The 11,728-nt window shown below is 44.3% G+C and overlaps 1 protein-coding gene across 1 annotated transcript; it reads left to right on the top strand.

The window, feature by feature from the left end:
- The first annotated feature begins 8,774 nt into the window (after nt 1-8,774).
- LOC126704935 (uncharacterized) lies at nt 8,775-11,645 on the top strand. Its single transcript, XM_050403914.1, has 7 exons — nt 8,775-8,927; nt 9,045-9,185; nt 9,276-9,718; nt 9,860-9,920; nt 10,387-10,521; nt 10,639-10,693; nt 10,849-11,645. Exons 1-7 carry the CDS (start codon nt 8,775-8,777, stop codon nt 11,643-11,645), a joined length of 1,785 nt encoding a protein of 594 aa, XP_050259871.1.
- The last annotated feature ends 83 nt before the right edge of the window (nt 11,646-11,728 follow it).

Below are 11,728 nucleotides of genomic sequence, written 5' to 3'. Positions count from 1 at the left end.
AGACCTCGGAACAGTCTTCGCTATCTTAAGGGAGCACCGGTTGCGGCTGAATGCCTCCAAATGCTCATTCGGGGTCGGGTCTGGGAAATTCCTAGGATATATGGTCACCCACAGGGGAATAGAAGTAAGTCCCGACCAAATCAAAGCCATTAACAGCCTACAGACTCCTAGGAACCCGAAGGAGGTACAGAAGCTCACTGGCATGATTGCGGCATTAAACCGGTTCATATCGCGATCGGCGGATCGGTGTCGGCCTTTTTACCTCCTGATAAACAAGTGGAAAGAGTTTGAATGGTCGGAGGATTGCGCTCAGGCTTTCCAGCAGCTTAAGGACTACCTGTCCCGACCACCCATCATGTTCAGTCCTGAGGCAGATGAGGTGCTGTTTGCGTACATCGCCGTAGCTCCCCACGCTGTAAGCCTGGTACTTATACGGGATGATAATGGGGTGCAGCGACCGGTGTACTATGTGAGCAAATCACTACATGAGGCCGAGGTGCGATACCTACCTTTAGAAAAGGTAATTCTGGCGATAGTGCATGCAACCCGTAAGCTTCCTCATTACTTTCAGGCGCATACGGTCATCGTTCTGACTCAGCTTCCCCTTCGAGCCGTTCTTCTAAGCGCTAACTACACAGGAAGGATCGCCATGTGGAGTGCTCTTTTGGGGGCCTTCGATATTAAATATATGCCCTGACCCTCTGTCAAAGGACAGGTCCTCGCAGACTTGGTAGCGGAGTTTGCTGAGCCCTTTATAGAAACAATGACCGAGAAGAAAGACCTGGGTGGAAGATTGGTTGGAGCAATTTCAGCAGGGGGGACCATGCATTGGAAGGTCTACGTGGATGGCGCGGCAAACCAGAGAGGATCAGGAGTTGGGATAGTATTAATATCGCCGGACGGTGCTGCCATTGAAAAATCGTTAAGACTCGGATTCTCGGCTACGAACAATGAAGCCGAGTACGAAGCCTTACTTCAAGGGATGGCGATGGTTCAAAAATTGGGTGGAAGAATAATAGAAGCATTCTCGGACTCCAGATTGGTGGTGGGACAAGTGATGGGCGAGCTTAAAGCTGGAGACACTAGGATGCAAGAGTATCTGGGACAAGTCAAACGGCTACAGAGGAGTTTTGAATCTTTCAGTCTGGCGCACATTTCCAGGAGCGTAAACACCCATGCAGACTCGCTGGCCACTCTCGCCACGTCCTCGGCGCATAATCTGCCGCGAATGATCCTTGTTGAAGATCTATCGCAGGCAAGTTCCATCTGCAGAAACCCGGCTCAAGTCCATCAGATCCGAAAAAGTCCTAGCTGGATGGACCCCATAAAGAGTTTCCTCCAAAACGACATCTTACCGGAGGAAAAACTGGAAGCCGAAAAGATACGTAGGAATGCTCCTCGTTTCTGGCTATCAGAAGACCACAAACTATATCGACGCTCTTACTCTGGGCCGTACCTACTCTGCATACATCCAGAAGAGTCTGAGTCTTTACTTGAGGAGTTACACGAGGGGATTTGCGGAAGCCACACCGGAGGAAGATCGCTGGCGCACAGGGCACTCACCCAAGGGTACTGGTGGCCGAACATGCAAAGAGAGGCCCAAGAATACGCTAAGAAGTGTGACCAGTGCCAAAAATTCGCCCCGAATATCCACCAACCCGGAGGGGTTCTCAACCCCCTCTCTAGCCCATGGCCGTTCGCACAATGGGGCCTTGATATAGTCGGACCTTTCCCCAAAGCTGCGGGGAACAAGCGATACATAATAGTCGGAACTGATTACTTCACTAAATGGGTGGAAGTTGAACCCTTGGCCAACATTAGGGACGTGGACGCCCAAAAATTCATCTGGAAGAACATCATCACCCGCTTCGGGACTCCGCGTACACTTATTTCCGACAATGGTCTACAGTTCGACAGTAAGAACTTTAGGGAGTATTGCCGCGAGTTTGGAATCATTAACCGATATTCCACCCCCGCCTACCCTCAAGGAAATGGGCAAGTCGAGGCCGTGAACAAGGTCATAGTGAACGGACTGAAGAAGAGACTGGACGAGCCAAAGGGGAGATGGGTAGAAGAACTCCCCCACGTCTTATGGACTTATCGGACGACGCCGCGATGATCGACCGGTGAGACCCCCTTCTCGATGACTTATGGGGCTGAGGCCGTGCTCCCGATCGAGAATAACTTTCCCACGCTAAGGTCTAAATTGTTTACCCCAAACGATAACGACGAGTTATTGGAACGGAGTCTGGACCTAGCTGAAGAAAGAAGGGAAAAAGCGATGATTCATATGGCCTATTATCACCAGAAGCTGAGACAGGGGTATGATGCTAATGTCAAACTGCGGCCTCTGGGTCCAGGTGATCTCATGATGAGAAAGATTCTTGGCAGCGCAAAGAACCCCTCTTGGGGCAAGTTAGGGCCCAATTGGGAGGGACCATACCGTGTCACATCCGTGGCCGGAATAGGCGCCTACTACCTAGAAGATTTGGATGAAAAAGCTGTACCTCGACCATGGAATGTAAATAATCTCAGAAGATATTGTTATTAATGAGAATGGCTTAGCATACGTTTTTCTTTCATGATTGTCCGCTGCTTGCTGTTCCACTGACAACTATTTATAAGTTTTAAACAGAACCTAAGTCCTGCATGGCTCCTCGGACCACAGACTTAGGGGAAATTAATACTTAAGGCAACTAATCACAAGTTTTGGACAGAACCAAGGCCTTGCATGGTCCTCGGACTCAAGCCTATGGGGAAACCAATTGCGCGAAAGAAGAACCATAAGTTTTGGACAGAACCAAGGCCTTGCATGGTTCTCGGACTCAAGCCTATGGGGAAACCAAATGCACGAAAGAAAAACCATAAGTTTTGGACAGAACCAAGGCCTTGCATGGTCCTCGGACTCAAGCCTATGGGGAAACCAAATGCACGAAAGAAAAACCATAAGTTTTGGACAAAACCAAGGCCTTGCATGGTCCTCGGACTCAAGCCTATAGGGAAACCAAATGCGCGAAAGAAAAACCATAAGTTTTGGACAGAACCAAGGCCTTGCATGGTCCTCGGACTCAAGCCTATGGGGAAACCAAATGCGCGAAAGAAAAACCATAAGTTTTGGACAGAACCAAGGCCTTGCATGGTCCTCGGACTCAAGCCTATGGGGAAACCAAATGCGCGAAAGAAGAACCACAAGTTTTGGACAGAACCAAGGCCTTGCATGGTCCTCGAACTCAAGCCTATGGGGAAACCAAGTACACGAGAACAACCATAAGTTTTAAACAGAACCTAAGTCCTGCATGGCTCCTCGGACTACAGACTTAGGGGAAATTAATACTTAAGGCAACTGTTCATAAGTTTTAAACAGAACCTAAGTCCTGCATGGCTCCTCGGACCACAGACTTAGGGGAAATTAATACTTAAGGCAACTATTCATAAGTTTTAAACAGAACCTAAACCCTGCATGGTCCCTCGGACCACAGACTTAGGGAAAATTATTACTTATGATGGATTGGGAGATTATTACTTGAAGGAAATCATTTTAATGCATGCACACAGTCTAGCACCCTCGCAACCCTCAAATGCGCAGCCTAAAAACCCATTTTTATTTTTGACCATTTACCTATATCTACATTGTTGCAAATGTTTAAAGCACTACTGACGCACATCCATAGTAAGCAAAACGAACCTTTTATATTAATATTCCGAGTACATTAGAAAGAGAGGTCCTTACAAAAGAATGAAAAAATAGGACGACTCTCATTTAAAAAAAAAAAAAAAGAGAAAAGATTACAAAGATCAAAAGCCTAAAAGGCTAAGCCTTAGCGGGAGGATCTTCTTTCTGCTCGGGCTGAGGAGGAGGAACCTCAATGGTAGAGTCTGTGGCAGGATCCTTCGCCATATCAGGCACGAGGACGGCATCAGGCACCGCCAGGTCTTGCTCCGAAGCGACTTGGGCTTCATCAGGATTAGCTCGAATCTCTTGAGGATAGAAGATGCTCTCGGGCAGTCTTAGTGCCGAATCCACAGGAACTCCTGCAGCATCGAGAGCATGAGCCCATGAAATACTGCAGTAATCCCTGCACACCTCGGGGATCTCCTCGGATAGCCTGGCTTCCGTCTCTTCAGCCCCGAGCTGGCGAGCAACATTCTTCTCGGCCTCAGTAGCCTCTCGGATCAGCTGGGCCTCCTCTTTGGCCTGCCTCAGCTCATCCTCAACTTTTTGCAGGGCAGTCTTGAGATCCTGCACTGCCCGCCTCTCAGTGGCGAGGTTAATCTGTGCCAAGTACAGCTCTTTGCACTGGTCCTCCGCCTGGGTCTCGGCACTCTTTAAACCAACCTCTGCACTTTTGCGCCGGTTCTCCGACACCTTGAACTCGTCCGTAAGTTTAAGGTGCTCGTGCTTGAGGGACCCCAAGGCTTTCTCCATCTCCGCCCGAGCCTGGGTCTCAGCCTCAACCCGACTACGGCTATCACGGCAAAACTCATCAGCCACGAACACCTGCTGAGTAATCTACGAACGAAACAAGATTGTTTTGAAAAAGAAATCTAACAGGGGTAAACAAATTAATAAAACAGTAAAAGGATTACTTACCAGCGCGAGATCCCTTTTTAGGGATAGGAAGAGTTCGGGCTGAAAGAACCGCCTATAGGCCTCCATGTCCCGAGGAAGGAGTAGGGGTTGCTCTAAGGCATCAGCCACGTACCCTGCCCGGCCTCGGTTATACTCTCGGGCCGAAGCATTGGAAAGGATGGCAACCCCATCCAGTTCCAACTTGGGGTTCCATGCACGAGGGGAAGCGCGCACTTCAGCAACATTCTCCTCATCCCGGCTCTCCGAGGAGTTACCCCTTCTGCTCCTTGGCGCCCGTGTGGTCTTTTGCTGCTTGGTCGGCTGGGCAATCACCTCACCTTCCTCAGGAGTGTCAACCGGCCTCTTCTTCTTCAGGTCCGGATTAACCTTAAGACCAGGGTCCGAGACTCCCTGAGGGACCACAGGGGGAAGGGTTTTGACCTGTGATGGAATTGGTCCCTTCGATGACTGACCCTTCGATGACTGACCTTTCCCTCGGGAGGACATCAGCTCCTTTAGAGACTTTCCTTTTCCTGCCATGGGCTCTACCTCTTCGTCTGAAGTATCGTCCGAGTAGATAACGATTAAGGGAATACCAACTGCGGAATGTTGGTCCTGTTCTGCCTCGGGATTAGAAAGCTCCACCAAGGGGTTTTGTTGAATTTCCTCCTCGAAGTAAAACTTATCTATCTCTTCCTCAAGGGAAAGACGAGACGATTCAGCCCCTTCTTCAACCAAAACGGCAGCGCCAGGCTCGTTTACTGGGGGTAGCCGCTCTGCTAAGTAGGGATTTCTGACACCAGGCAACACAACTGGTGGCAGATCGTGGTCAGCTAGGAACCCGTCCTTGGACACGTCAATTCTAGCCAGCCTCGGACTGCCTGCCCTTATAGCGTGACCAACCGCCTGAAAAGCGCTGCTCAGAGGTTGATAGCCCAGAACCAGATGGGCCGCACGCAACTGTCTGTCCTCGGCGACGTAAATCTCCGACCTAAGGAGATAGTTCAACGCTGGCACGTTCACAAAGTTTATCCGAGGAGCAACGTGAATTTTGTTTGCAAACAAACCAAGAAAAGTGAGGTTAGACCATGAAATTTTCCAATTACAAAGAAAGCAAGAAAAATAACCCCTCAACACTAAATCCTTTCCCAAAAAGGACCAATCCTAAAAGCGCCAATCCTAAAAGCGCCGCACCTGGGTTTCCTGCCCGAGTTGGACAATGAATACCGTCGAACCACTCCCCAGAAGCAATGAGGAAGTCATTCTTCACGGTCTTATTGGATACTGGAAGACAAGAGATCAATCTAACGTCCTCGTTCCGGGATTTAAGATAATACCCATCATCCCCGAGGCGGTGACATTCGTACAGATAAGCCACATCGTGCCAAGTAAGGCCTAGATTCATCCGCTCGTCTAAGACATCTACACAGCCTAGTATCTTGAACATATTCGGAGCACACTGGTATGGCGTCAACCTATGGTTGAACAGGTATTCCCTTGTGATCCTACGCATGGGAAGTGTCATCCCTCCCTCTATGAAAGCAATCATGGGGATAACGACTTCTCCCTCAACTCTATCTGTCAATACTCCTTCCAGAGGACAGTACCGCAGCCCAACCCCAGGGGGAATGTGGTATTTAGCCCTAAAGGCTTCCATAGCGGCTGGAGTTTTTACTAATTTTTCGAATCTACCCATCTGAACTGAAATGGGGAAATGAAAGTAGAGACCAAGAAGAAAAGTAAATTCCGATTAGGGAATTGAAACGGGGAAAAGAACGAAATGTACTGGTACCTGCATAGAACGCTCAATGGGACGCCTGGAAATCTCTCTTGGACGAAACGCTTCACAAAGAACGGCTACGGTGGCGCAACGGACGCAAGTGTTCGTATATCTCTGGGATTCGATGGAGTTCTCTGGAGTCCTTTGAGGTTTACGAAATACAGATAAGAATAAGGAACTGAACCCCTCTGACGTCTTATATAGCCAGGAGGAGAGAGAAAAGATCGCTCCTGCCTAAAAATACGAGAAAAAACGAGGGCCGTTCGATCCCCGCCACGCCGTTGGATGAAGGGAACATAATGTCTCCAGAAGTTAATGGCCGCGCCTCGTAAATTGCAGCGCGTCAAAAGTAACCGTCCGCACGCGCGCCACACGATCTCCTTACTTCCATCCTCTCATCAACTCCAAAACCCTGCTTTTCTCCTCGGAAGGAGATAAAACCGGAGTTTTGAGGGGCTATTGTGGGGCCCGGCCCAAAAATAATGGGCTATTCCAAATTCAGGCCCGTCCGAGGAGCACCCTGTTCGAAGGAAAACCACATATGAAGCCCTACTCAATCCCAATAACGCTAGGGAAACCTGTCCGAGGAGTAACTCCTCCTCGGACATCACGAATCCCAGACGAGGAACTCTCTCCAGCTATTTCAGTCCATCCTCCCAACATATAAAATGAATAAAATCCAAAATATCTCATGGAAAGCTACCACCACATTAATTGCGCCACAACCACCCCCTTGACCGCATTAATGAGGAAAAGACACCTGAACAGTACCGCCTTGGCCTCTGCAACTCACAAAGGGACTGATGAGGGCGTCTGATGGGACAGGTGCTCAAGTAGATGCTTAGATGATCAACAGGTGTAAGGTTTAGATGAGAGGAAGAGAACTATATAATGTAGTGGAGTCCCTCAAAGGAGGGACGAAAAAACTGTACAAGGAACAAAAGAAATAAAATCAGAGGAGAAAGATCCATTCTTGCGTTTTTATCTCTTTCTGCAAACAATACTGTCCATGCATTAGACCAAATAGGTTCACTGAGGCTAAGTTCTTTGACCCATCCTCTACAAATATTTATTGTGGGTTGCACTTTGGGCCAAGGCCTGATCAACTGAAGTTGGGCCAGGAAAAACGTGCAACTACAGTATAGATTATAGATAAGTAGTTTTAGAGCATTTGCAGCAGTGGAGCTAAAAAGCTGTAATGCTATTTTAGCTCCACCAATATACCAAAAAAGCCTTGCAGCAGTGGAGGCAAAATTATAAATTTTAGCTGATTTGCTACAGTGCACATCTATCTATAAATGTGCACTGTAGCAGACATCTAAAAAAAAATAAAAAATTTATTTCAACTCCGATTAAAATAATGCAACTTACTTTATTTTTTTTCATTTCTTTTATTTTGTCTCACCGTGCTCTCTCATCATCACTCTCAAGCTCTCATCAGTTTTCTCAAGCTCTCTCATCTCTCTCATCTATCAAGCTCTCATCTCTCTCATCTCCCAACCCACGCCGTCGCCGTCCCAGCCGTCCCAGCCTACGCCATCGCCGTCCCACACCATCCCAGCCCACGCCGTTTGTCAAGCTCTCATCTCTCTCATCTCCCAGCCCACGCCGTTGCCGTCCCAGCCGTCCCAGCCCACGCCGTCGCCGTCCTACACCATCCCAGCCCACGCCGTCCCAACCCACGCCATCCCAGCCCACGCCGTCCCAATCCACGCCTCAACCCACGCCATCCCAGTCGATCCACTTCATGTCAATGCTCTCTCTTCTTTTGTAGTGAATTTTTTCATCTAGGTGTTTGTTGTTTTGGCTTAATTTTTCTGGGTTTAGTGTTATTTTGTGGTGTTATTTTGTGGTGAAAAATGGTGTTGTCGCTAAGTTGTTTTGGGCAAATGGTGTTATTTTTTTGCTGTTTTTGCTGGGTATAACATCTGAATGGAGGAATGTATTGGGAATTTTCTGTTTGCAGGAATTTGTTGTGTGGTTTTTGTGGTCTCTGTAATTTGTGCAGGGAAGTTTACATGTTTTGTTGTCTCTGTAATTTGTTGTGTTACACAAAACCACAGAGTTACATTTGGGAATTTTCTGTGTGCAGGGAAGTTTACATTTGTTATGTTGATATAAATGTCTCTGTAAATGTAAGTTTGTTGTGTAATTTGTCTTTGTAATGTCTATAAATGTCTTTATAATTTGTCTATAAATGTAATATAAATGTCTATAACTATAATATAAATGTCTCTGTAATATAAATGTAAGTTTGTTTTGTAATTTGTCTTTGTAAATGTCTATAAATGTCTCTGTAATTTGTTGTGTTGATATAAATGTTAGTTTGAGAATTTTCTGTGTGCAGGGAAGTTTATATATATTTTTTCTAATTTTATGGAGTCACATAGGGACACAGAGTTACGTAGAGACCTAACATTTATCATGGGTATCATGAACGGGGATATAGAAATTGACTCACAATTTTTGGGAACGTCTCAAAATACTCCTGTGTCAGTTTCTGATTCTCCACCTCCACCTCCACCACAAGTTGAAAATGCTTCTTCTACAAAAGGAAAACGGGGCTCTAACTTTAGTGTAAAGGAAGATAAACTCTTAGTGGTAGCATGACTCAATACTAGTGTTGATGCCATAAACAGTAATGAACAAACACAAAATACCTTTCGTCAGAAAGTTTAGGAATATTTCATGCAGTACAATACATCTGGTACCACACGTATTGTTATCTCCTTGCTAAGTCGTTGGGGAACAATTAGTGAAAAGACAAATAAGTTTGCTGGTTGTATGGCTCAAGTTAACGCACTTCATCAAAATGGTATAACTGAAGAAGATAAGGTATAAATTATATTGCAATAGTGTTAACATGTCCATTCACCAATAGTTTGAAGATATTAATCATGTTATATTTGTTTTAATTTTTTTTAGATTACCAATGTGAAGGCTTTGTATTTAGAGAAGCACAAGAAACCCTTTCTTCTTGACCATTGTTGGCTCATGTTAAAGGACCAACTAAAGTTTGCCGATCCTAACAATGCTAGATCGAGATCATCCGTGCCTCCAACTTCGGAGTCAATATCTATTAGTGAAGGGGATTGTGGGTCTAGACTTGGTGACACTTCCAATTTTGAGAGACCTATTGGTAGGAAGGCCGAAAAGGCCATCCGAAAGAAAAAAGCTATTGGAAAAGATGTAGGAGAATATTTGAACAAGAAATTGAAATTGATTGAGGATGTAACTCGGTTGGAAGAGGAAAAAATGTCTTTTGAGAGGGAAAAACTTGTGATTGAGAAGGAAAGTAGGGAAGAAAAACTTAAGATTGAGAAGGAAAGAATTATGATTGAGAAGAAAAAATTTGAGCGGGAAGAAAGGTTAGAGGAAGAGAGAATCATGATAATAGATACAAGTGGCTTAACCGGAACACAAAAAGCTTTTTATGAACAACTCCAAGAGGAAATCATGACAAGACGAAGTTCATGTAATTAATGGGTTTAATTGTATTTTGGATGTAGCTTAGACTTTAATGTATTTTGTAGTGGCTTATGTCACTTGATGAATTATCTTAAACTAGATGTATGTATTTGTGTTGTGACTTGAAGTGCAATCTAACAAAGACTTTGAAGTGCAATCTTTTTTATCTTTTGTTAAGTTCCATTTGGTCTTGTGATAGGCATTGATATAATTCTTTGATCCAATGAAATTATTATTTGATCCACTATGAGTGTTACAGCCACTATGAGTGCCTATTATATATCTTGCTATTATATATATTGCTGTTACAGCCACTATGAGTGTCTTTCATCCAATTATTTCTATTCATTGAACATTCCTAGTATCATATGCTTGGTTTTGAGATGACAGGTCTTAGAATAAATCTATGAACAATGAGCATTCATAGTATTTCCAAGTTTTTTTTTTAGATGTATGTGTTTGTGCTGTGACTTGTGCGTGAATTGGTTATATTCATTTTGTTGTGACTTATGTCACTTAATTTTAATCTTGCATCTATAGTTATAATTGATTTTCAATTGTCTTGAAGGTTGCATCCATGAATCACTATTTGTTTTGCAAGTTCCTTCTTGATGACTCAGATGAAGATGAGATAATCGAAGAACTTGTTATGGAAACATCACAACCTAAAATTCATCGTCGTTCTATCCAACGTAATCATTTGGTAAGCCATGAGAGGTTTTTTCTTGATTATTTTGCTCCCACACCAATATATCCACTCGCTTTATTTCGTAGGAGATTTCGGATGAAGCGTTCTCTTTTTCTTTGTATTCAATCTCAGGTAAAAGCTCATGACTTTTACTTTGTCCAAAAAAGAAATAGTGCCAACAGACTTGGTTTATATTTATTATAAAAGATAACTGCTGCACTTAGAATGCTTGCATATGGAGTATCGGGTGATTTGATAGATGAATATGTGCGGATTGGAGAAATTACTGCATTAGAAAGTTTGAAAATTTTGTTACTGCGGTAATTGATGTTTTCTCTGAAGAATACTTGAGAAAGCCAAATAATGAAGACATTGCTAGATTGTTAGCTCACGGCGAACGCCGAGGTTTTCCAGGTATGTTAGGTTTAATTGATTGCATGCATTGGAAGTGGAAAAATTGTCCATCTGCATGGAAAGGTCAATATTGTGGTCATATTCGTGAGCCTACTATTATTTTGGAGGCAGTAACATTATATGATCTTTGGATATGGTATGCATTTTTTGGGTTACCTGGGTCAAATAATGATATTAATGTGTTAGAGCGATCTCATGTATTTAATGAATTTGCTGAAGGACGTGCTCCTATAATACATTACTCAATTAATGGTCATAACTACACTATAAGATATTACCTTGCTGATGGCATATATCCAAAGTGGGCAACATTTGTAAAAACAATCTCAGCTCCACAAAGACAGAAGTATAAATTATTTGCCGCAGCCCAAGAGGCGTATAGGAAGGATGTTGAGCGTGCATTTGGAGTGCTTCAAGCACGTTTCGCAATTGTTCGTGGACCTGAACGATTTTTTCATCTTGAAACACTCAAAAAGATCATGAAAGTGTGCATAATTCTCCATAACATGATTGTTGAAGATGAGTGCGAAGATAATGAAGTGGTAGACTTGGATTATGAACAAAATGATGGAGTGGATAATCCTCCTCTGCAAATGTTACGTGAACAAAGTGATGAATTTTTGTCATACATTGAGAGGCACAGATGCATTAGAGACCGAGAAATTCATTTTCAACTCCAATCGGACCTTATTGAACATTTATGGCAATTGCAAGGCGAGTCGTAGGAACTTTCTTTTTTGTATGTTGAGAAGCATGAGTCATAGGAACTTGTGCAAGTGTGTGAGTTTTATTGTAATTTGGTTTGAGT

Source organism: Quercus robur, chromosome 11 (genome assembly GCF_932294415.1).
Source record: "Quercus robur chromosome 11, dhQueRobu3.1, whole genome shotgun sequence".
Classification (NCBI taxonomy): Eukaryota; Viridiplantae; Streptophyta; class Magnoliopsida; order Fagales; family Fagaceae; genus Quercus; species Quercus robur.
This window is presented reverse-complemented; position numbering and strand designations above follow the sequence as displayed.

Bases quoted from the DNA above. Each gene is read 5' to 3' on its own strand.
- LOC126704935 (XM_050403914.1), top strand. From the start codon at position 8,775: ATGGGTATCATGAACGGGGATATAGAAATTGACTCACAATTTTTGGGA. The intron at 9,186-9,275 runs GTATAAATTATA...AATTTTTTTTAG, and splicing joins GTATAACTGAAGAAGATAAG to ATTACCAATGTGAAGGCTTT. The intron at 10,694-10,848 runs GTTTATATTTAT...TTTTCTCTGAAG, and splicing joins AAATAGTGCCAACAGACTTG to AATACTTGAGAAAGCCAAAT.